Source organism: Suncus etruscus, chromosome 3 (assembly GCF_024139225.1).
Source record: "Suncus etruscus isolate mSunEtr1 chromosome 3, mSunEtr1.pri.cur, whole genome shotgun sequence".
Lineage (NCBI taxonomy): Eukaryota > Metazoa > Chordata > Mammalia > Eulipotyphla > Soricidae > Suncus > Suncus etruscus.
In genome coordinates this window covers 86,779,798-86,804,263 of record NC_064850.1, presented here as the reverse complement: position 1 = coordinate 86,804,263, position 24,466 = coordinate 86,779,798, and the positions used below count along the sequence as shown (strand labels likewise).

The 24,466-nt window shown below is 50.7% G+C and overlaps 1 protein-coding gene across 1 annotated transcript in view; it reads right to left on the bottom strand.

The window, feature by feature from the left end:
- Nucleotides 1–22,524, bottom strand: part of TMCC2 (transmembrane and coiled-coil domain family 2) — a 33,390-nt gene extending 10,866 nt beyond the window's left edge. The window contains exons 1-2 of the mRNA XM_049770941.1: nt 21,810–22,524; nt 5,250–5,765 (exon numbers count right to left, since the gene is read on the bottom strand). Of these exons, the coding sequence (XP_049626898.1) occupies nt 5,250–5,765; nt 21,810–22,019 (726 nt within the window). The 5' untranslated portion in view covers nt 22,020–22,524. The remainder of the gene's footprint in view (nt 1–5,249; nt 5,766–21,809) is intronic.
- Nucleotides 22,525–24,466: the final 1,942 nt, after the last annotated feature.

The window sequence follows — 24,466 nt, the reverse complement described above, 5'->3', positions numbered from 1 at the left end:
AGATGGCGTGGGATCAGGTTCTGATCCCAGTATCTGACAGGACAGGTCAAGTTTCGCATCTTGGGATGAGGGGAAATGGGAGCCCAGTGCCCCACCAGTGAGCAGAATAGCCAGTACCAGTTCTGCCCGGCAGACAGTGCCAGCCTGAAGGCACTAAGGTCCAGGATGGGCTTTGGGGACAGGGCATAGGAGTGTCCACCCAGTCTGGGAAGAGGTGCTGATCTCAGACAGGAGTGGCAGAGTGCGATCTAAGTGAAGGATGTACAGGCAGTGACTATGTTCTCCAGGGCTGTGTGCACATGGCAATGGTGCGGCCCAAAAATCTGGGAAATGGGCTGGTGCCATTGACCTGCAGCCAGGAGCTTGGACCTCAGAGCCAAGGTGCACAGCTGGCAACAGAACATGTGGGGCGGGAGAGGCCTCTCCAAACAGGTGGGAAGGAGCAGAAAGGCTGTGAAAGGAGGGCCTTAGGGACCTCTCACTCAGCACATGGGTGGCTGTCCCCTCACCCCATGAGGCAGTCCAGATGTAGAGGACAGCTCTGTGCACCTGTGGTATCACACAACCTTGATGAGTTCCTATGCCCTGGATCTGTCTGACCTGGGTGCTCAGAGCCTTGAGGAGCCCCCAGGAACCCTGACAGCCTGAGTCCCAGCACAGCCGGCCCCACCTGCCCTGCCTGCAGGATCCAGACATAAATAAACCAGGGCACTAGCGCCTGCCAAGATCTGGCTTCCTGGCACAAAGCCAAGCTCAGGGCGGCCCACCACAGGCCTGGAGTAAACAGGCACTTATTTACCTCTTCAGTGGGCAGGGGAAATCTTGTTGTGAGTAAATCTGGAGGAGTGTCCCAAGCGGCTGCTACGCCCATGGTGACTCTGGTTTGGTAGATGAACTGAATCCCAAGTCTGGGACCTGGAGATAAGTTTCTGGTAGCCCATCAAGAGCTCCTGCAGCATGACTGAGGCCAGGCAAGTCCTGGGAGTGGGGCAGCTGCCCCTATGGGGGCCAAAACCAGGTTGAGGCTGGAGTATCCCCACAGGGCCATGAAGCTGTGAACTCCCCCCCACCCCAGCCTGCCATTCCATAGCACACAATTCTGAAGTTCTGCTCAGACTGAGAGGGCAGGGGGACTCTGCAGCGTGGCACGGCCATGTACAACCCAGGGGAACCACACATACCCGTTGAGGCTCCAGTGTCCAACAAACAAGCAAACAAACCCAGTCTTCTCCCATCTCAGGGAAGGGAAACTTAGTAGTAGGGGACCAAAGCAGAAGCACAGGGCTGAGGGGAGACTGACTACTGCTTTACTTGTACATGTACACACACACTATTCACACACATTATACACAGTGCACACACACTATACAGAAACACACTAAAATACACTCACATGCGTTGAACCTGGGGTTTAATGCAACTCCCATAACCAAAGCACAAGCTCCAGTTCTTCCGCTATCTCTCCGGCACTCAACGAGAAACAGACTTCTGTTTCACTCTTGGGCCACACCCGGTCCTCTGAGTTTTCCCCTGGGCCTGTTTGTGTGTTTTGGGGGGCTAGGGCTTGAACCAAGGCTCATCCACAAACTGGCCTATACTCCAAGGCTATTTTGGTGATTTGTTTTCTTTTGTGCTGGGCCACACCCAGGAGTGCTCAGGGCTGACTCCTGGCACAGTGTCCGCCCAGCCACTGGACTATCACTGTGCTGTCTCTGCATTTTCAAAGGAAGGAGTGGGAGACCAATGCCTGTTGGCCTCGGGGATGAGATGCCTGAACTGCTTCCCCAGACCATGAGCCCATCTCCTGAGTCCTGGCTCACCTGGAATGGAAAGGTCCAGGCCCCTTTCAGGTGGGGAGGACCTCGTGAGTTTTTCCAGGGCAGCTGAGGAACTTTAGCTGCCTCCTGGGTGCTTTGGAAACTCAACCCCCACAAGCCTGCTGTGGTCTGAGCACCAGCTGGTGAGTTGTACACAATGGTAAGGGGTGTGGGAATGGGGGAGGCTTATGAATTAAAAATAGATGCTAGTAAGTGCCAGCAAGCTTACAGCGAGGCTGTGGGGCTGTTTACTAGCAGGAGAAAGCTTCTATTCATGCAGAGTTCAGGGTGGAACTGCCAGGGCCCTGCACCCACCACACAGTGTCAGCTGATAGCACAGCTGGAAGGCAGCAGGAAACCCACACCCCCCTTTATCAGGCCTTCAATGCAAGAGTCCTTCTGCTCGGGAGCCCCCCAGCACACCCATCCCTGGAGAGGCAGCTGCAGGCTAGGGAAGCTCAGACAGCTGGCTGTCTAGAGACAAAAAATCTTCCAGGCTGGTGTAATAGTCCAGAGGCAAGGGGCTGAAGTGATATAGCACAGTGGTAGGCCCTTGCACACAGCCAACCTTGACGGATGTTTGGTTTGATTCCCAGCAATCCATATGGTCCCTCGAGCCTGCCAAGGGTAATTTCTGAGTGCAGAGCCAGGAGTAACTCAAGTGCCACTGGGTGTGATCCAACAACAACAACAAATAGTCTAGAGATGAGAGCACTTGCCTTGATGTGGCTAACCTGGGTTCAATCCCCAGCTTCCCATATGGTTCACCCCAGTCTGAGTGCAGAGTGCAGATTCCAGAGTGCACAGCTTGCAAGTAACCAACCCCTGAGCATCACTGGGTGTGGCCCAGAAGCAATAAGCAAAAGAGAAAAATCTCCCTCCAGGGCAGGAGGCATGTGCTGCCCATGGGCACTATCCAGCAAGGACTGAGGACCATGTGCTGACTGTCCCCCGGGCTCCGTTCTGCCAGGTAGTGAAGAAGTGCCCAAGAAAGCAGTCTCCTGTGGCTCCAAGGACTCCATCTGTTCACTGGTAAAAGAGAATTGACTATTGCCATTCTGCCATTGTCACGGGATTTTATTCAGGTTAATCTGGTGCCTCCAAGCAAGGGAAAGCAGGAAGAACTGCAAGTTCCCTGGGACTTGAGTCAGAGGAACCATCACTGTCATCTATTCTGAGCCTGCTCAACTGCTGGTGCTGGATCAGATCTGACCTGGTCTCTTCTGGGACAGCTCTCAGTGTCTAGGCTCTGCCCTGCCCTCCTAGCCAGCAAACACCAACCTGCCCCTGAGACAGTGGGAGCTTTGAATTCGAGGACATGGTCCCTACCAGGCAATAGGAACATGACAGATACCCCTGCTTGATGGACATTTAAGATTTGCTTTGGTTGGGACCACATTCAGTGCACAAGGCCCACGTTAACTCATTGCTCAGGGGTCTCTCCCAGTAGTGCTCAGGGGATCACACAATGTGGAAGAAAGACCCTACATAAAGCCTGTGCACAGCCCACTGTACAACCTCCCTGGCTCCCTCAAATCTGCTGCTGGAGCAGCTCCATGCTTGTTCATTAAAGGCTCAATGCCATGGCCCATTCTGCTGGGTCTCATTCAATAGGCCACCCTTCCATTCTCAGTTGACACACTAGAGGATTCCTTCCAGTGGAACTTTGTTGGTTTGCAGTAGGCAATCAGTGGGACCTCCTGGCTCCAGACTCCTATACCCACTGCCTCCTCTGCACATGCCCATGATTTATTTTTGTTTTGTTTTATTTCTTGGACCACACCCCGTGATGCTCAGGGGTTACTCCTGGCTATGTACTCAGAAATCGCTCCTGGTTTGTGGGACCAGGGATCAAACTGCAGTCTGTCCTGGATCAGCCACGTAAAAGGCAAATGCCCTACCACTGCGCTATTGCTCAGGCCCCCATGCTCATAATTTTTAAATAGTCACAGGCAACATGTCCAAAACTCAGTTCTAATCTCTGCCTCCTCCCTCTGCCCCATAGATACCTACTCTTGTGTCATTTCCCAGGTGCAACTGAGCATGACTGCTTGCCAACTGCCAAGCCAAAGGGCTGGTGCCATCTCAACCTACTCCCTTTATGCCATGGCCCATGCCCACTAGAAGCCTCTGTACTAAATCCAGCATCTCGTCCTTCTCCCACAAACCTGCTCCCAGCCTCTTCTCTGTAGTTCACCACCCTGGCCTCTCCACAGCAACACTTGCTAAAAGGAACCCAAACTTCTAACCTTGCTTTTCCCCTTGAAAAATCTAGAGCCCTTCTGGCCTACTAGGCCCATCCTTACAAACTAATCAACCCATCTGCAGCATAGCCTCAGCCCCACACACTGTCCCTTGAGCCACATGGCTGAGTTCTCACATCACCTCCTCTGTCTCCAGCTCTCACCAGTTCCAACCTGCATATGCTTTTGTCTCCCGCATGCCCAGGCTCTCCACTAACAACAACCCAGCTGCAGGCCTTCTCTATTACACCTCTCCTGAGACCCAGAGGCACTTCCCCTTCCCCTTTTCAACCTAACACCTTTGCCTCTTCACATTCCCCACAGCAGGCCTATGCCTATTTGTCAGCTGCTTCTGTGCACAGACCCCCTCATCCCTTCTGTCTAGGAGAAGAGACTTTTCAAGACACTTCTCAAGGCCCTCACACCCCTTCCTGGGGCTCAATCAGCTTCTGTCTTCCCCCAACCTGCATTGCAGGCTCTGAGCAGAATAAACCTCAGGTTTGATTCTTCCGAGAACGAATATTTGTTACCAAACACAGAAATCCAGAATGTACCAAACTAAATCTTATTACCAAACAATCCTTTCTGGAGACCTCCCTTACCTTTTCTTGGTTGGTAATGATAAAACAACACTTTGGGCTGGGCAGATGGGTCAAAGGGCTGAGCACAGGCATCCAGGAGTCTTGGTTTGATCTGACACCACATGGTCCCCTGAGCACTGCTGAGAGCAGCCCCCAGAGCACCAAGCCAGTAGAAGTCCCTACATACCACTGGGTGTGACCTCAAACCCCCTTCTAAGAACCCAGAACTATGTTCCTCTTCATTCCCAATATTTTACATATCTGAACTACTTTAAACACCTCTACTTTCGTCATCCCATATTCAATGGGAGAGACAGGTTCGGAGAGGTTATCAGTAGCAGGACCTGGTCTAGGGAGTTGCAAGAAAACAAATTAAAATGAATGATGACCTAAGCCAAACCTGGTGCCTAAGATGGACCAGACCTTACACCAGCAGGAGAAATGAGACACTGGGATCATCCTGCACTTTGGCTGAGTCAACCTCTGACTCCTTGATGTGTCAGCTGTCTGGGCAGGCAGTGCTGGGAGGGGTCTGCGTCTGTGGCCCTGTCTCATTGGACCCCTCAGCACACAGCGCTTGGTGAACAGCTCCCTCATCCCCAACTCACCTTGTCGCCAGCCTCGGCCTCCTCGGCTAGGAGGCACACTGTGCCATCTGCCAGCAGCAGGGCCGTGTCAGTGGTGGAGGAAGAGCGGGGGCGGCACTGATGCTGGTGCAGGAGGGCAGCCAGGCTGCTGTCCTGGGGGCCCTTGCGCAGAAGATGGGGGCTGCCTCGCTGGGGCTCCAGTGAGCTGCTCTTGGTTCGTCGGCTGCTTCCCCCACTGCTGTGCAGGCTGGCACCCCGCTTGATGGAGGGCCGGGAGCGAATCTGCTGCAGAACACGGTTGAAGGCCGTGGGCCTGGCAGGTAGGTCGTGCAAGGACACAGCGTAGGAGACGCGGTGCATCTCTGGGGAGCGCTCCTTCTCATCCGGGGAGTCATGGTCCCACATGCCCTGCTGCTGCTGCAACTGCTGTGAATCCTGGGCTGCTTGCTGCTCCCTCTCCCTGGACCTGCGGCGGCTGTGGAACAGGTGCTTCAGCCCGTGGCCAAACATAGAGCCCTCGGAGAGCTGCTGGATTTTCTTAAGGGAAGAGAGAGGCCCTGATGAGTGGAAGACTTAACACCTGGGTCTGCTCAGGAGCCTGTCCTCGGCATGTGAGCATGGCTACTGTCTGAATCAGGAGGGTCCCCATCAAAGACCAGACATGCCTTCAAAGTCACCCCCTGCAATCCCAGAACACGTCAACTCCTAGGTCAGAGAGTTCACAGAGAGACTGTGGCCCAGGTCTGGTGTTCACAAGGTCAGATCCTGGACTGATACTCCCTACTGCCGGAGCCCCCCTGCTTCTTTTTTTTTGTTTTGTTTTTTGTTTTTGGGCCACACCCGGCGGTGCTCAGGGGTTACTCCTGTCTGCTCAGAAATAGCTCCTGGCAGGCACAGGGGACCATAGGGGACACCGGGATTCGAACCAACCACCTTTGGTCCTGGATCAGCTGCTTGCAAGGCAAACATGGCTGTGCTATCTTTCTGGGCCTGCCCCCCCTGCTTCTAAGTTGGGTCGTCCTTCAAGCTAGACTGCCTGGATTTGGGGGCTACTGAGCAATGTTCAGTGGGCCCCAGGCCAAATCTATGCTTGGGGAGGCCCTCTAGTATTGGAGTCATGCCAGGAGCCCTGACTATCCCACAGGCCTCTGCCCTGGCTCCATCAGATGACTGTACACCCACTTTCCAGAGATGCCCCACCGACATGATGCTAGGGAGGCCAGTCTGTGAGAGCAGGCAATGATGCTCACTGTGACCGGCATCCCCTCTCCTTACCAGACAGATGGTATGACTTCCAAGAAACCTACTGAAGACTCTTGCTTCAGAAAACGCTCTTGCAGCCCGGAGAGGCCTGGTTTCCTAAGACACACGCACCCTCCTTCCACCCCTCCGAGAAAGTGGAGAAAGTTCCCGGGTAGATACAGCAGCTACTGCCTCCAAAGGTAACGGCATGATGGTTAAGGCCGAGCCTTACAGGGCAAACTGGGAACTGCTAAACCAACTCTGAGTGCTTTGCCCGCTTTGCCTACAGTCTACTACAACTTGCTCAGTGATTGATGGCCGCATCCTGATCTGGTCAAACAAGCTTTACTGCAACTAACAGCTCACAAGGGAGAGTCCTGCTGAGGACAGCCACTGAGGCCCTGGGGCGCTTCATCAAGTTGCCATACAGAACTCTTGACCAGCAGTTCTTCTGCTTTCCAGCAGGCACTTTATTTTAAAAACTGGTATGTGTGAAACAGACTGCTTGATCCGCACATCCAAGGGCATCTTCACCAAGGCTGCGGCAGATCTGAGGTCTGTGTGCCCCAGCTTGCCAGGATAGGTAGGGAGCTGTTTAGAGGCAGCGCTCACCCCACAGGCCCAGTGCCCCGGATTACTGCTGCTTCTGTCAGGAGGCTTAGCCCTGGCTTCAGAGCCACAAGAGAAGGCCTAGGATTCAAAAGTAACCATTTGGGGCTGAGGTAGCCAGTCGTTCTATTTTTGCAGGAAGTTATCTCCCAAATAATGTTCAGGGGCTCCAGGGTCACATCTGGCAGTGGTGGGGACCTCCAGAGCTGCATCTCAGGGGCCAAATAGTTCCAGAAATCAAACCAGGTTCAGCTGCATACAATGCATGCACCCTTACCGCTATAAGGTCTTGTCATTCTAAAAGTCTCCCAAATAATTGCACATACTGAGACCAGGAGACAGCTCAACGGGTGCGTGTATGCTCTGTATGTAGGATGCCTGGCCCCTGAGCACCGCTGGGTGAAGCCTAAAAGTCAAGAGGGGTGTGCATGTAATGGATATTCTCCTTTGTGGGGCATATCCTATGGAGCTCAGGGCCTGCTCCCTGCCTGGTTACTCATGAGACCATGTGGGGTTGGAGATGAAACTTAGGTTTCCCACAATATGTGCTCCATCCCTTTGCATCAACTACCTCTTAACCCCATGCAGAACTGAAAACTAAGACTACGTAGAGACCAAGAGAAACCACCCTGACCCCATGGGGACCTGATGCCTCAGCATGTTTGTGTACACCAGGCAGCCCCCAACTTGTCTGACTTACCACCCCCTTTTCAGAAAGAAAAAAAATCCCTTGGCTTTCCCCCAGGAAACCTATTTCTTTAAGCAAACAGAAAGTGGCTGCCAATTGCTCCCAAGGCTACGACTATGCCCCTGGATCAGCCCTGGAGAGAGTGCCCCTTTTGGAACAAAATGTGAGTGACAGTAACCATCCCATTGTGTATTTGTGTAGAAACAGAGTTCCCCAGCTGAGTCTCCCCACAGCCTTCAGAGTGGCAGTTTGCAGACTGGAAAAGGCCCATTATCAGAATTCACAGCATACCTGAACTCTTCAGATGCTTTTCCCCAGCGTGATCTCAACTGAGTTTCTAAGACACCAGTGAAAGCAGCAGCCACATGTCTAATTTTAGAGGTAGAGATTCATCCTCCTTCTCAAGAACTCATTCTAGGGCAGCCCTGGAGTCATGAGACCAGCAGGTCCCCCTGAGAGTCAGCCAGAGGCTACGGAGGTTCCACCTGAAATGGTTCAATGACTAGCCAGAGCTCGGCCACCCACTCTGAGTCAGCCAGACCTGTGGCCTCCAGCCAGGGATGATCCAGACACCTCCCTCCTCAGCCTTTGTCCTGGGCCAGAGGGGGCCAGCAGGCCCTTGGCATGTGCCCAGCTGCTTCTTCCAAATGGTCCCTTTACATATTCCAAATAATCCTCAATTGAAGAGAGCACAGTGGGTAGGGGGTACTGGCCTTTTAAGCAGCAATCTAGGCTCGATCCCCAACAACTCCTAGGTCCCCTGAGCTTGCCAGGAGTGATCCCTGAGAGCAGAGCCAGAAGTAACTCCTGAGTATTGTTGAGTATAGCCCAAAACAACAAATCATCTTTCATAGCATTTGAGTCCCCTCTCCATAATCCCCTAACCTGGCACCTCCAATACAAATGCCCTACTTCTAGACTACCCAGGTAAATGATATGACCTCTCCTTATCTGTTACCCCAGATAACAGAGCAGATGATGGGAAGCTGCAGACAATGGTAACCCTCACACTTTGCCCTATAGTCTTAGGTGGCTTTATTTTTTTATATTACACATCAGCCTTTTCACTTTTATTTTTCTATTGGAACATACCCAGTGATGTTCAGGGATCACTCCTAGAAGTACTCAAGGTGCCAGGGATCCAACCTGGGCAAGCCACATGCAAGTGCCTTACAGTCGTTCTCTAACTCCTGCTCCCATATCAGCATTTTCTTAAGTATTTTCCAGTTCAGGCTGTCACTATGGCCTGACATCGGCCTAACCCCAGCAGGCAGAGTCTAGTCCAGGTCAGTGTGACACAGAGCATCAGTGCCACTGCTGTGCTAGTGATGAAAATGACCTGGCAGTCAAACAGCTCACCCAAGACACACAGTGCACCCCCAACATTGAGGCCTGTCCACCTTCTCTGAGCCACACAATGGTCTCACCCATAAAGCAACCACCCCAAGGTTTTCCAGAACAGAATCAGAGAAGGATCAAAACAAAACTGAAGTGTCAGAGTCAGAGAATCAGTGGCCAAGACTGGACAGTGGGTGGCCATTACTGTGCCACATCCCAGCACAGGCCAGACCTGTAACTGCTGGGGCCACACCAGTTCACCTCCCCAACTCTTTAGCAGATAGAGGGGAAAAGAAACTGGGTGGCCCTGAGTTCCTTGTCCCCTGGCACCAAGGAATGTGTGGGAGGCACAAAGCAGTAAGATGTCCCAGGAGAGCGGGTTTTTTTTCTCACTTTCAAGGTGCAGCTGACAAGGTGGGGTGAGGTGACTGAAGGGCTTGGCTGCCACTGCCGTAGGTGTGCGGAGAGAATGAAGAGGTTCTGACACAGCACGGGAAGGCAAGGTTTTAAAAAAGGACAAAAGCAACCTTCGGCACTCACACAGAACAGGCCCCAACCTTTGAAAATGAGGAAAACCATGGTGACTAGCTAGAGGGAACTTAGCCACCAACGCAGCAGAAAGCACCACCTGCTCTGACTAACAGGTTCCAGCTACGAAATGTCACTTGCTTTTCCACACTGGCTTTTGCTTTTTGCCAGCTGCTAGAATCCACTTTGACAGCCAAACGAAGCCATGGATTCGGAACAGAGAGCTAATCTGTTTCAGTAAGAGATGGGACACAAACAGAGCTCTAGGGACACACAAGAAGGAGCAAGCACCACCCAGTACTGCGAAGGGCCCTGAGCACTTCCAGGCGGGCGCCCGTATGTCCCTGCAACTATTGTTTGGGACTGGAAAGCCCAGCTCCTGGGGGATGCCCCATCCTCTCAGGAACAAAGGGTGGGCTGGCTGGCTTCCCAAGATTCTTCCAGAGAAGGCTGTGGTCTCCTAAGAGTTCCCCTTCATCATTTTCCTCCCTGGGTGTGGGCCCTTCAAAGGGGAAGTTTGCTCACAAATCTGCAAACACAGTTGCATGAGGTCACAAATAAAATGCTCAGAGTCCATCTTGTTACTCTCTTGCCAAGAATGTCTTCTAATTCCTCAGGTCCCCATGTTAACAACCCAGCAAAGCTGAAAGGACCCTCCAAAGTCATAGCAACTGGTGGCTAACCTAATTACCCGTGGGGCTGACTGAAGGTCCCTCTGTCCCACCAGCTCAGTGCAGTAAGACTTCAAGTCATTTTGAGCCCAAACAAGCCAATGCTGCCTACAATCCTGTTACAGAGTCTCTCGGAACAGAGTAGCATCCAGAATGTGATCCGGGGTAGGACCCACAGAGAAGGGGCACCCTTTCCTACTCTGAGTGGACGGAGGGATCTCCCAGTATCCACAGCATGAGGTGAGGGGTACTGAGGGAAAAGTGAGAGACAAGCTATCACCCCAACCGTGATGCTGACAACCTCGACACAGAATGAGCAGCTGACATGCTTCATATCATTTTTGTCCTCCCAGACACACAGCTGACATTTAAAAAGTAGATAAAGAAACTGTGATACAACTACACAATGGAATATTACACAGCTCTTAGGGAAAAATGAATCCATGAAATTGGCTTATACAGGGGCCGGAGAGGTAGCATGGAGGTAGTGAGTTTGCCTTGCATGCAGAAGGACACCGGTTCCATATGGTCGCTCTTGCCTGCCAGGAGCGATTTCTGAGTGTAGAGCCAGGAATAACCCCTGAGCGCTGCCATGTGTGACCCAAAAACAAAAAAAAACAAAAAAAAAAAGAAACTGGCTTATACATGGGTAGATATAGTAGATATGGAGGGTATTATGCTGAGTGACATGAGTCAGACATTGAGAAATAGACATAGAATAATTGCTCTTAGTTGTGGGACATAAAAAATAATAGTAAGGTAATAATACCCAAAGATATACAGAAGAGAGTTGGGTAGGAAGCTTGCCACAAAGAGCAAGGGGTGCAGTTAGGGCAGAGAAATGGGTGCTAAAAGGAGGTAAAGTGACATAAATGATACCTCTTCAGTAACAATATTGCCAATACTGAGGAATTTTTTTAAAAAATCATATGAGAATAGGAGCTGGAGAGATAGCATGGAGGTAAGGCATTTGCCTTGCATGCAGAAGGTCGGTGGTTCGAATCCTGGCATCCCATATGGTCCCCTGAGCCTGCCAGGAGTGATTTCTGAGCATAGAGCCAAGAATAACCCCTGAGCGCTGCCAGGTGTGACCCAAAAAACAAAAACAAAAAAAAAAATCATATGAGAATATTACCGAAAGACAATAGAAATAAGGGGTTAGGAGGACTGATCTGGTTCATGATAGGGTGGGGGGGTGAGGTGCAGTTAGGACAGAGAAGGGACTACAATGACAATTGTAGTTGGAAATGATTGCTCTGGACAAGAACTGGGTGATGGAACGAGGTAAAGTGATATGTATGAGCCCTTCAGTAACTATTATAAACTACAGTGCCTAGGGGCCGGAGAGAGAGCATAGAGGTAAAGCATTTGCCTTGCATGTAGAAAAACAGTGGTTCGAATCACGGCATCCCATATAGTCCCCCAAGCCTGCCAGGAGTGATTTCTGAGCATAGAGCCAGGAGTAGCCCCTGAGCGCTGTGGGTGTGACTCCCACCCCCCAAAAAAAAAGAAACAAACAAAAAAAAAATACATAAACTACAGTGCCTAAAAGGAAAACAGGAAAAGAAATAGAGAAGAGAAGAAAAATGTCTGTCATAAAGGGAGATTGCAGGGTAGGAGTGGTTAAAGAAAGGGAACTGGGGACATTGGTGGGGGGAAATGTACACTTATGAAGGGTTTTGGACATTGTATGACTGGAACTCCATATGAACAACTCTGTAACTATGTATCTCACAGTGATCTAATAAAAAAAATATCAATTGGGGCCAGAGTGGTGGTAGGGTGTTTGCCTTGCATGTGCTAATCTAGGATGGACCGAGGTTCGATCCCCAGCATCCCATATGGCCCCCAAGCCAGGAATGATTTCTGAACACATAGCCAGGAGAATCCCAGAGCATCACCAGGTATGGACCAAAAACCAGGAAAAAAATTATTAATAAAATATCCAACTCAGGGACAAATGATTCATTTCCCAATTCTATTTTAATTCTTGTTCCTTTTCTTGAAAGGTGATATTCAGGGGTTACTCTTGGCTCTGCACTCAGGAAGGAAGACCTTATGGGAAGCCGGAGATCGAACATGGGTCAGTCATGTGCAAGGCAAATGTCATCACTCTGGCCCCTCCTTGCTACATTTTTCAGTGGCAAACACTGCCCAGAGTCAAGACATGATAGGCAGCCAGTGGGTCTGTAGGCAGAAGCAACTGAACACCGACCAGCATAGCACACTTTCTCCAGCAGCTTTCACCTGCTCACCAAGGTCTCTCAGCTTCTCCTGCCCCATGGCTGGGAATGGAGGTGGGCGGAGGTGGGGGTGTATTTTGCCCTGAGCATCAGCATAGGATGCCCCCTATGAACTCTAGAAAGCTCATTATCTACACACTGCACTTGCAATTAATCAAGCACCTCCATAGTCTGGCTTCCATAGCTCAAACTGTTACTCAACTTTCTGGCTGCCAACAGGTAGAATCCCCAAGGAGCACACAAGCAAACTGAGGTCGGGCACTGTGGCCCTTCTTTCTGTGTTTTCGCTAAAAGTTGAGACTTCAGCACAAACTTGGCTCCTGTTATGTAAGTATTGATTCTCTCGGTGTAAACAATCCAATGTACAAAACCATCTTCAAAGGGCGATTTAATCCAGAGACAGGAGCCTTTCCCAACAACTTCATCTTTGGCAGATAGCTATAATGTCCAGGCAGGCAGCTTTTTCTAGCCTAGACCTAACCAAGATCTCTCCCACTACAGCTTAAAACTTCATGGGGGGGGATCGGGGGGAGGCACTTTGCAGGCTGAGGGGTGGGGGCCAGTACATGCCAAGTGTACCCCAGCAGTGCTGCCATTTGGAATCTCAGCAGAGCTACATGTGTGTGACCCGCTCCCCTTCCCCACCACACACACACCAAAAAACAGTGAAGCATGGCAGGGGTAGTCCTGTGTTGTGAGGCCAGGGCAGCGCTTGTATCCCCAGACAGGCCCTAGCAAGAAATGAAAGGCTTAGGTGGCTGGTGATCACTGGAGTGGTATCCAGGTCCCTGCGAAACACTTGGGCCACCTCCCAAATAATTTAAAATTAAGAAAAAACAAAAATCCAAACCCCTTATCTCAGTTTATCTCAATCTGTCATCTTGATGGGTTTCAGGACTGGACAGGCCAGGTTGATGACCACAGATCCGAGTGATGTGTGTCTGCTGTCCTTCCCAATGCCAATCAGGGGTCCTCAAACTTTTTAAACAGGGGGCCATTTCACTGTCCCTCAGACCATTGGAGGGTCTGACTATAGTAAAAACAAAACTTATGAACAAATTCTTATGCACACTGCATATATCTTATTTTGCAATGAAGAAACAAAACAGATACAAATACAATATGTGGCCCGCAGGCCATAGTTTGAGGATCACTGCGGGTTGTCCCGTGTCCTCACAGGCAGCTGTGTTAGATTGGACATCATTCAATTTGGCAGCAGAAAAAAAAATTGGCAGCCATATGGCTTGAAAAAAAATTAAAGGCAATATTCCATCTACCCCTCTACAACTTTTGTTCTGACCTCCCAACCTGGGAGGAAACTCAAGAATCTGAAGGATTCACATGGTCCCTGGGAGGACCCACCTCATTCTAAGAAAGCCCATTCCTGAGACACACTACAAGTACAGGAGAGTGGAAGGAAGTGCTGGGGGACTTTGGAGGTGGCGGAGATACAATTACTTTGTACACCAAAAGCACAAAAATCAACACTGCTGGGCTACCTCAACTACAATATACTGAAAAATGAAAAAACAGCAATGCACCTCCTCTAGGGACCCGGCAGGAAGCCTCTTGGAGAGCATGAGAGGGTGAGCTTCCTCTTGGCCTCCACACCCACGGCTACCCTTTTCCCAGCCAGATGCACACACTTGAACTTCCATACCAAAGCAGTTCCTGTGGGATATTTCAATTCCCTATCGAGAGAGATACTCTTTTTCATTTCTGTGTTTTTGTTTGGGGGCCAGACCTAGCAGTGTGCAGGGCTGGCTCTTGGCTCTGTGCTTAGAGATCACTCCTGGTGGGCTCAGGGAACTGTGCGGGATGCCAGGGCTTGAACACAGGTTGGCATGTGCAGGACAAATGCCCTCCCCACTCTACTATCAATGCAGTAGGAGACTCTAAGAACTGACAGTTGAGACAGTTAGAGACATGAAAAGCAGCAGCTCTGTGAGTCCTGAGAGTTCCCACTAGAACAGATGGGCAACTAGGAGCTTACTGAGAGCCCAAGATGCAGCAGGAGAACAAAGCTTTGGATGCCACATGCTGTTTCACTGGTGACTGGATCCTCCCTAGCTCATACACAGGGAGGTCTGAACATTACTGAAGGCAGAAGGGTGGGAACACCGAGACCTTCCACCACACAGGAGGTGCCGGTAGAATGAGGAGGGCTCCACAGCTGCGTTTACCTCCCTCCAATGCTCCTGACTATGTGGAATCCCATAGGTCTGACAAAGGACAGGACACTGGTCATCACCACCACCACCACAAAAGCCTTTTCCTAGTTCAGGGATGAGGAACGTTCAGCCCAGAGACCACAATTCACAAAATTTAGAGGTCTGGCTCTAGCACAATAGTGCATGCTGTATTGAATGGCACCAAAACAAAATTTAAAATATATAAGTAGAATTGAGAGAGAGGGAGAGAACAACGGGTAAGACATTGCCTGGCATGTGGCCACCCTGAGTTTGATCTTTGGACCACAAATGGTCCCCTGAGTCTCATCTATGAAGAGCCAAGAGTAAGACCTGAGTACCACCTAGATGCTTTTAGATAGACACACACACACACACACACACACACACACACGCGCGCGCGCGTGACACACACACACATGCTCTCTCTCTCTCTCTCTCTCTCTCTCTCTCTCTCTCTCTCTCTCTCTCTCTCTCTCTCACACACACACACACACACACACACACACACACACATCCACACACATCTCCCTGGGTAGAAAAAAGGTGCCCCAAACTCCCTCACCTCTCTTCCACTTGAGAGACTGGAGTACATGCTTTAAAAGTAGAGACCCAGAGTTTGATCCCCAGATTTGAACAATAACCAGAATGTTGCTGGGGGTGGCCCTAGGATACCCCCCAAACACTGTCTGGGTAACTAACTCAAAATTAAAATAAGGAATAAAAACCCCTTCTTTTGTTCATTAATTATTTCACACATTCTCTCTCTCTCTTTCTCTCTCTCTCCCTCCCCCCCCCCTCTCTCTCTCACACACACACACACACAACACACAGACCCTCACTTGGTGTGGTCAGGGATCATATGGGATGTAATCAAACCAGGGTCAGCCATATACAAGACAAACCACCCTACCTGCTGTTATATCCCTCTAGCCCCCACCCTTTTCTTTAATCTCATGCTCTTGATGCCCCCTCCTGCCTCCTAAACATAGTTGACTAACCCGATAGGTTTATAATTCTGCCACATGATTTCAAATCAAATGAGCCTTTCGATGGATAATTTCCTTGCAAGTGCTTCACTTCATCCTGTGAGCTCGACTGAAGGTGAAGGTCATGCCTACTGCTCCCATTTATTTCCTTGTTTCCAGGTCTGCCACGATCTACTTCCCTGACAAACTCTTACATAGATCCCACCTGAGACAGGAATCTTTCAGCCTGAACATATCTCTCTGCGAGCAGAAGTAGGAGCCAGTGCAGTAGTGGGGCTCAGAGCCACACTGCACCCCAATGATCCCCAAGCCCAGGAACATGGTCCTTTACTCAGCCACACTCCTACCAAGTGGCCCAGAAACTTCTGAGCAATGTCTGTGAAATGTCTTCTGTGAAATGTCTCTCAAAGCTGGGGCACATATTTTGCATGTGGAAGACTAAGGATTGAAACTCAAATTGAAACCTCCAAGTGAGACCCCCAAATTAGAAACATAAGCAAACAAGAAAGGAAATCCGGGGCCAGAGAGAAAGCATCAGGTTAAGGGGTTCACCCTGTATATGGGATTCAATTCCTAACACTGCATGATCCTGGAGCACCTCTGAATGAGCCCCATGCACTCACTAGTCATGAGGTCTCAAGCACTGCACTGCCAGGTATAGTTCAAAACCATGTTGTTTCCCCCAAAAGAAAAGGAAGACCAGCCAACAAACTGGGTACTGTCCCAGTTTGGACAATTCCAAGAGAGGAAAAAGGGAAGAAAAGGAGGGAGGGAGGGGGACGGGAAGGAGGGATGGAAGGAAAGAAGAAGGAAGAAAGGAAGGAAGGAAGGAAGGAAGGAAGGAAGGAAGGAAGGAAGGAAGGAAGGAAGGGAGGGAGGGAGGGAGGGAGGGAGGAAAGACGGAAGGAGGGAAGAAGGGAGGAAGGGGGGAAGGAGGGAGGAAGGGAAGGAGAACAACAGGTGGGAAAGAGGACAGTGAACAGGACCTTACATGTGCCTAACCTGGATTTGAACACTTGGCACATCACATGGTCCCCCAAGCCCCACCAGAAATAAGCCCTAAGAACAAGAGCCAGGAATAAGTTCTGAGCACAGGTGAATACAACCCAAACCCTCCAACCAAAAAAAGAGAGAAAGATGGAAAACAATTTAAAAAAGAACAAATAAACTGGGTCAAGGATGTGGCTCAGCAAAGGAGCATGCGTGCGATCCTGGATTCCATCTGCAGCACCACAATATAAAACGAAAGCAAAGACAAAACTGAGGCAAAAGTAATGGAATAGCGTTTGCTTTGTCAACCCAGGTTCAATCCTTGGCACCCCAAGTCCCCCAAGCTTATCAAGACACAAAGTGGGGAATAAACTTTGAATACCACTGGGTGTGGGCCAAAACTCAAAACTCAAGAAACAAACCACCAACTGAAAAACAAAACTAAGAAAAATCTGAGAGACGATGGCAGGAGTGAGTTGGCTAGTGTTACTTAAACTCTCCAAACTGGAGTCTGGACCACATGCCAAATTCACTCACTTTCAAACTGCCTCAAGGCATTCAGAATCTGCCCTGGGAGGGCTAAGGAGCACAGGGCAGCAGCTCTGGCCTAAGCTCCTGGGCCTCCCCACTACAGGCTGAACAACAGAGATCTTAGCGGTCCAGCTTTGACTGTCCCTCAGCTATCTGGTTTCACTCAACTTTTCCTGGCCCGTTCCTCAGAGCAAGCAGGATGATCGATGATGTGATTAGAAATTCATAACCCAGGCTCGGAGAGATAGCACAGCGGCGTTTGCCTTGCAAGCAGCCAATCCAGGACCAAAGGTGGTTGGTTCAAATCCCGGTGTCCCATATGGTCCCCCGTGCCTGCCAGGAGCTATTTCTGAGCAGACAGCCAGGAGTAACCCCTGAGCACTGCCGGGTGTGGCCCAAAAACCAAAAAAAAAAAAAAAAAGAAATTCATAACCCAAGTGAGTCAAAGCATGTCGACCAGAATTGGAGCGATGGAACTTGGACAACCCCTCTCCCTTTCTTCTGGGAAAAATAGTAATACTGCTTAGAACTCCCTGGGGAAATACTTTCTAGGGCCCATCAGAGGAAAGAGCTTGCAAGAGAAGGGACTGGAACACTCAGACCTTTCCTTTCAGGCCACAGAAGACTGGGAGACGTGGTAAGGTCACAGCTTTCTTCTCTGACTCCTGGCTTCTAGAACACATCAGAACGAATCAGCTGACTCCTAAGCACAACCACACATCCCAGGCCTTCAGGAGATTCACCACATGCTGCATTTTCCTGTGCTCCGAGTGCCCTGCTGCAGGGCCTGATCCTCTGCTTACCCATGTCCCCTCAGTCTAAGACTTCTTGCGGGGGCTCCCACCAGCCACCAGCAACCAGCAGACTGGTCTCTCCTTCCAAGTTGACAGGGCCAGGAGAAGCAATGTAATGATAATTTTCAATCAAGACACCCATTCAGAGAGTCAACAGGAACCCAAGCCAAAGTGGCTGGGGTGTGGCTGAACTGTTGGGTGTGGCTACAGGGTATATGTACACAACCTCCCCAATACCACATTAATGACCGTTGCTGCCAAGAAGACCCCAGAAGTCCCTGTAGCAGCCGCCTAGCAACTAGTCCCAGTTAAGGGGTGAATTAAGACCTACTCCCTTCAGGCTGCTGCTTCATTCCTTCCCTAACCCTCTGCAGCCCCACAGCCAGAACCTCCCAACAGAAAGGAAGAAATAGTAGAGAGAACAAGACTCCACTATACTAAAGGGCCAAGAAGAGAGACCCCCCCCCCAAAAGTCCCTGAGACCTTTGGTGCCACAATTAGAGCATTCAGATCTCTTAGGAAAAGACCAAGTTTATCTACCACTCTGAGTTTCCACAAACTAGCTCCTTCCTTCAGATGCCTTGCTCCAAGGCACTGACTAACTGATGCTTGGAACTTGCCAAGAAAAAACAGAAGTGGGTCAAAGGAACAAGAGTTCTCATTCTCCAAAACTAAAGATGACAACGAAAGGAAATCCAAAATGCTGTTCTCCCCCAAATTAAATTTTTAGGTGTATGAGCTTGCCTTGAATGTGACTGACCCTGCTTCAATCTGGGCGCTGCAGATGGTCCCCTGAACACTTGTCAAGAGTAGCCCTGAGTGTAGCTGCTGAGTATGGCCTAATCCCTCCCCTCCAGCACCAGCAATTAAAATGTTAAGGCCAGAAGAGTGTTTCAATGAGTGAGAGTTCGTACTTTGCATGTGGGAGCTCCAGGTTTGATTCCCTAGCATCACATGGTCTCCCAAGCACTGACAAGTATAGATACCCCAATAAATCAAACCTTTCCTTTCCGTTTTTTTTTTTTTTTGGTTTTTGGGTCACACCCGGCAGTGCTCAGGGGTTATTCCTGGCTCCAGGCTCAGAAATTGCTCCTGGCAGGCACGGGGGACCATATGGGATGCCGGGATTCGAACCGATGACCTCCTGCATGAAAGGCAAACGCCTTACCTCCATGCTATCTCTCCGGCCCTCCTTTCCGTTTTTTTGTTTTTATTTTTTTTTGTTTTTTTGGTTTTTGGTTTTTGGGCCACATCGATGATGTTCAGGGTTACTCCTGGCTATGCACTCAGAAAATGCTCCTGGCTTGGGGGACCATATGGGACGCCGGGATATCAAACCGCAGTCAGTCCTAGGCTAACACATGCAAGGCAGATGCCTTACGCCCTGCACCATTGCTCTGGACCCTAACCTTTCCCTTTCTACACCACCATCAAATATTTAGTAATGGCCCCAAGTAGGGGCTCCTCTGGCCATGACTAGTCAGGCTGGTGTTGCTCGGGCCCCACAGGCTACCAGGGTGACCCTAATGGTGCTAATGGCCCCCATGGTCACAGTCATCCATATTTAAGAGTTTCCAGGTTCACATCCAGCATGCTCAGGAGACCAAGTGGTACCAGGGTCAGGAACATATCCTAGTCTTCCAACCTCCAGCATTATTTCTAAAACAACCCAGTTTCAACACAACACTACAGCCAACAGTAAAAATTTTCCATCACTGGAAAACTACTTTTCCGGTACTGGAGGACAAGTATGGACACACTCCTATATAGCTAAACCCTTTCTCCAGAAAAAAAAAGCTGTCAAATTAAGTATTTGCCTGAGATCACACAGAAAACCAAGATGAGACAGCCCTCACACCCATGTTTAGTTCTGTTGTCCCTCTCTCAACCTGTTTGACAGAGAAAATCCAGGTAAACAGAATCAGCTGTGTGGTGTCCAGGCCCCACAGAGCAGGCCACAGCTAGGGTTTCTCCTTGCGCCTGCCCAGCTTCCCATGATAGCCACAGCCAACCTCAGTGATAGGCCTGGGGGAGGAGTTAGGGGGGCTCCTTTTCTTATACCTGACCTCAATTCTGGCTCAGAGAAGTTCAGTATTTAACATCAAGTGTAGAGTTGTAGCTATATCTGCCCCAAACAGAATGAGAGTGTCACCAAATAAATAAATAAACAAATAAAGTGAAGATATAGGAGAGTGGAGACGAACGAGTTTCTTTAGGCAAATTATCTACACAAAGACACCACAGTCACCACAACACAACCAGCCCGTCACGAATGGGGCTTGCTGGTCCCCCTGAGCTGGATCATGGGGTCCTTCTCAAGGAGCTCCTCCTGGGCTTAGGGCAGGATCCCATCCAGTCAGTGACCCATCTGGGTCACTGGCCAGACTGATCAGGATCAGCCCAGAAGCTACAAATGAAGGCTGTTCCTTCCCTTAATGTACCACTTAGTATACCCCTTTACCTTCACCTTCTCATTTAAAATAGGAATTACACCTCCATAACACACAGGGTGGGCTGGGACAGGCAGCATGGACTCCTTGGGCCTGACTGAAGCATGGCCAACGGGACAGAGGTGACTAGAGGAGCATCTGTCTTTCAACCTGAGGCTAGCCTTAAACTCTGAACAGGGCGGCATCAGAACCACCAGTCCTATGCAAATAGTCCCTGCCCAAACTCTACTTAGTGGCCTACAAGAACCTGGTTATCCCCTTCCCCCTTCCTAAGAGACAGACAGATAACAGACAGGTAACATATATATACTCACCTGCACTCTGATTTCCTGACTCTGAGCCTCAAAGGCCAAATGAGGAATGTCATTGGCTTATTCCAGTGAGCTCCTTAGTGGCTGCTGCCATAGGATACAGGCTTTATTTAACCTAACGAATCCTTTCCCAGCCCTAGCCCAGACCTCGCACCCCCTCCGGAGATTTCTCCCCAAGGCATCAATCTCCAAGGTATCTAAGGTATTCCTTTCTTGGGCTGACATCTCGCTCAACCCAAAGGCAAACTAGCTGGAGAAGCCTGAGCTTGCAGTCTCTAGAGCAGACCCAGTAAAGATACATCAGTTATCCTTGCAAGCTGCTCTAATTAATACAGAAAGATAGTCGATGCAGCTCAACAACTGCCTCGCAACCCCAGGCTGCAAAATAAACGACTCCTAGTTGCGTTCTGGTTCTAACTGCCGGCTCAGCATATGTGCAACTTGAACTGAGGCCCTAAACCAGCCCATGCCCAGCTCAGCCACCTGTCAGTTCTCCACCCTGGGGGTGGGTTGGTTCAGCGGCAGCCAGGCAGGGATCTCCAAGCACTATCTAAACCTCGGGCTCCACCTAACGGCAAAATATCCACACTCCCCTTTCACAGATGGGCAAACTGAGTTGCATCCGGGAGGGAGGAAAACAAAGGGAGCAAAGGAAATGAAAAGTCCTCTACATGCTCCCCTCCCCATCACCCCCGCGGTTAATTCTCTCCTGCCTTCTTCTCAGAATGAAAGTGATGTCAACTTTTTAGTTAGCATCTTAGATTTTGCTCAGCCCTTTGTCTGCACACTATTCAAGCAATCTCTGAGGGTGTCACTAGGATGTCTGTTGAATGATGAGGAACAGAGGCCAAGAATTGAGCTGAAAAGCAGAGGGACAAGGTACCCCTAGGAGGAGTCCCCCCAGTCATCCTCTGTGACCTCTGGCACCCACGCTACTCTGGTCCGGGAACGCATTTCTGCAAAAAGGAGGTCTCGGCTGGGTTTTTCGGGGCAAGGGTCTGTGCTCACCTTTAAATCGGGAGGCTTGCTTCGGGGGCCTGGATTGGGCGCCGCGACAGCGCCCGCGTCTGAAGTTGGCCCGCCCGCAGAGTTAGCACCCGTGGTGGCCTCCCCAGGCCGGAGGTCCGCGCCCAGCAGGTGGCCCGCGGCCTCGTCCAGCGCAGCTCCATCCTCTTCGCCCGGCTGTGGCTGCAGCTCATCCGACTGGCACCTCTTCATGGTGGATGGATGTGGGTCGGCCGGGGAATCTGTCTGCTGGGAAAGACCGCACCCCCTCTTACACTCAAAGCGCAGGCCCTGGATCTTGGCTTAATTAGGAATGCGGAGGGGAGTCACCGGTGGACCACAATTGCTTGAATTAACACAAAATAAAAACCAATCTTTTTGCAAAGAGGATGGAGAGAGAGAGGTCTAGGAGGAGAGGGGAGCCTTCGTTACAGCCTGGGAGAGTTCATTCCGACCTGGGGTGCGGAGCCAGGTCACTGAGGTCGAGGCTGGGCAGTGGCAGGAGTCCTTGGCCAGTCATTGGAGCCGGAGGGAGAAGCCAGCCCTCCGGCCCCCCAAACTTTGGGGCTTCAGGGCATGGCGTGGGTCGGCGGCGGGGAGCTGAGTGGCGCCGCGCATCCCATCCCGGAGCACGACTGTTGGGCGCGGCAGGGCACGGGGCAGCCGGCCAGGCAGGTCCTCGTCGTACGCCCGGGGAGCCGGCTGCGGCCCCGGGCCCTTCCGCCGGCCCCAGGCCCATATGGGCCGGCCGTGGAGCCCGCAGCGCGCCGGCCCCGCTGCCCGCTCGCCCGCCTCCCGCCCGCCGCGCTGCCTGCAGCAAAGCCGCGACCGCGGACCCAGCCAGCGGCGAGCGCACAACCTACCCCGCCCGCTGCCTCCTCCCGGAGAGAAGGCGGGACAAGAAGCAAGTGACAGCGGCAGTCGGCCAATGGGAAGCCCGGAAGGCTGAGGGGGGCGGCGCAAGGCCACATGTTTCTAGGGTTGGTTGCACCGTGGGTACCCGCTGGAGCTGCTGCTGCGTGTTAGCACTGCGGAGGAGCGGCTGCGGGGTGGCGGCGGTGGCGGCGGCGGCGGCGGCGGCGGGCTTGGGCCGTCACTGATTGAACGTACGACCCGCCCCGAAAAGCCTCTCTCGGGATTCCCCCCGCTGCCGCCCACTCGCTTCACTTGGCAGGGAAGGGGTGTTTTTTCGCCGCTGCTTTTTTTGGGCTCTAACTTTGCGCATTCTCTCCTTTTTTTGGGGGGGGGGGATTTTTGGGTCACACATTCAAGGGTTATTCCTGGCTCTGCGCTCAGAAATTGCTTCTGGCAGGCCCGGAGACCATATGGGATGCCGGGATTCGAACCACCGTCCCTCCTGGATCGGCTGCTTGCAAGCCTAACGCCCTACCGCTGTGCTATCTCTCCGGCCCCACTTCGCGCATTCTCTTCCTCAACGCAGAAGCCGGCTGGTCCCCGCTGTGACGGATGGGCAGAAGCGCCCCCCTTGGCCTGCTTTCATCTACATGTCCTTGTGCACCATCTGCTCCTTCTCCTGCTTGCTTCAAGCGACTCTCTCCCAAGAGTGGGCTTTAGGCTTGGAAATGAGAAGCTTTTCTCTCAACACAGTCCTGGCAAACGGTAAAGCCGCTTTTGAACCAGAAGGCTGATTGATACTTAGGAAAGAAAAGGAGGCGATTTCTTTTGCTCACACAAATCTCAGGCGAACCACTCAAGTGACCAGAGCAGATACGGGGCGGGGTGCAGAGGTCAGCAAGATGAGGAGCAGAGTAATCATAACTCGGTTTTGTAATTGTAATCGTGGCCAGGCTGCCAGAAAGGATGAGAGGCCCAGTCGTCACTTATGCTGAGGCCCACATCACCGTCAAGTCTGAGTTTTAGTTTCCCCACAAACAGGCATCCACTTGCCAGAGCCCAACTACCAAGTACTTAAAAGTCGCAGTGCCACAACCCATCTGCACTTGTCCTTGCTTCCTTCTGCCTGTGGGATGTCTGCAAGATATGTTCATTCGGTATGGTCTTCCATTTAAAAATATGTAGGGGCTGGAGTGATAGTACCAGCGGTAGGGCATTTGGGTTTGATTCCCAACACCCCATAAGGTCCCCCGAGCCTGCCAGGAGCGATTTCTGAGGGCAGAGTGTGGCCCCCCCAAAAAAATAAATAAATAAAATACAATTTTAAAATGTAGTTTAGGTGATCTTTACGGTAGTGCCTAAATGTATGGTTTAGAGGTACACAATTAACTATATCTCTCCACATCAAAGTGTCGAAGACCTTCTTCACTACTGTCCACCTCAGTATTTCCCCAAATCTCACTCTTCACTTTACTTGGTAAACTCATTCAGTGCTGTAATTCAGGATTAAGTTTGTCATCATTGCATACTATCTGTTCCCTAGCTTTTGCTATTCTATAGACCACATATGAATGAGAACATGTAGTATTTGTTCTCACTCTAATTTATTCAACTCATTTTATAACTAAAAATCAGCTGCAAATATGTCATAATCATGATGCTTAAAGACATTATTAAACGAAAATAAGTAAATAATAAATGCAAAAAAATATTTCACTTAACATGATATACCCTTTCTCTCCAACTAAGTTGCAATAAACTGAAAAATTTCATTTTCTGACCACATTGTACTCCATTGTATATAT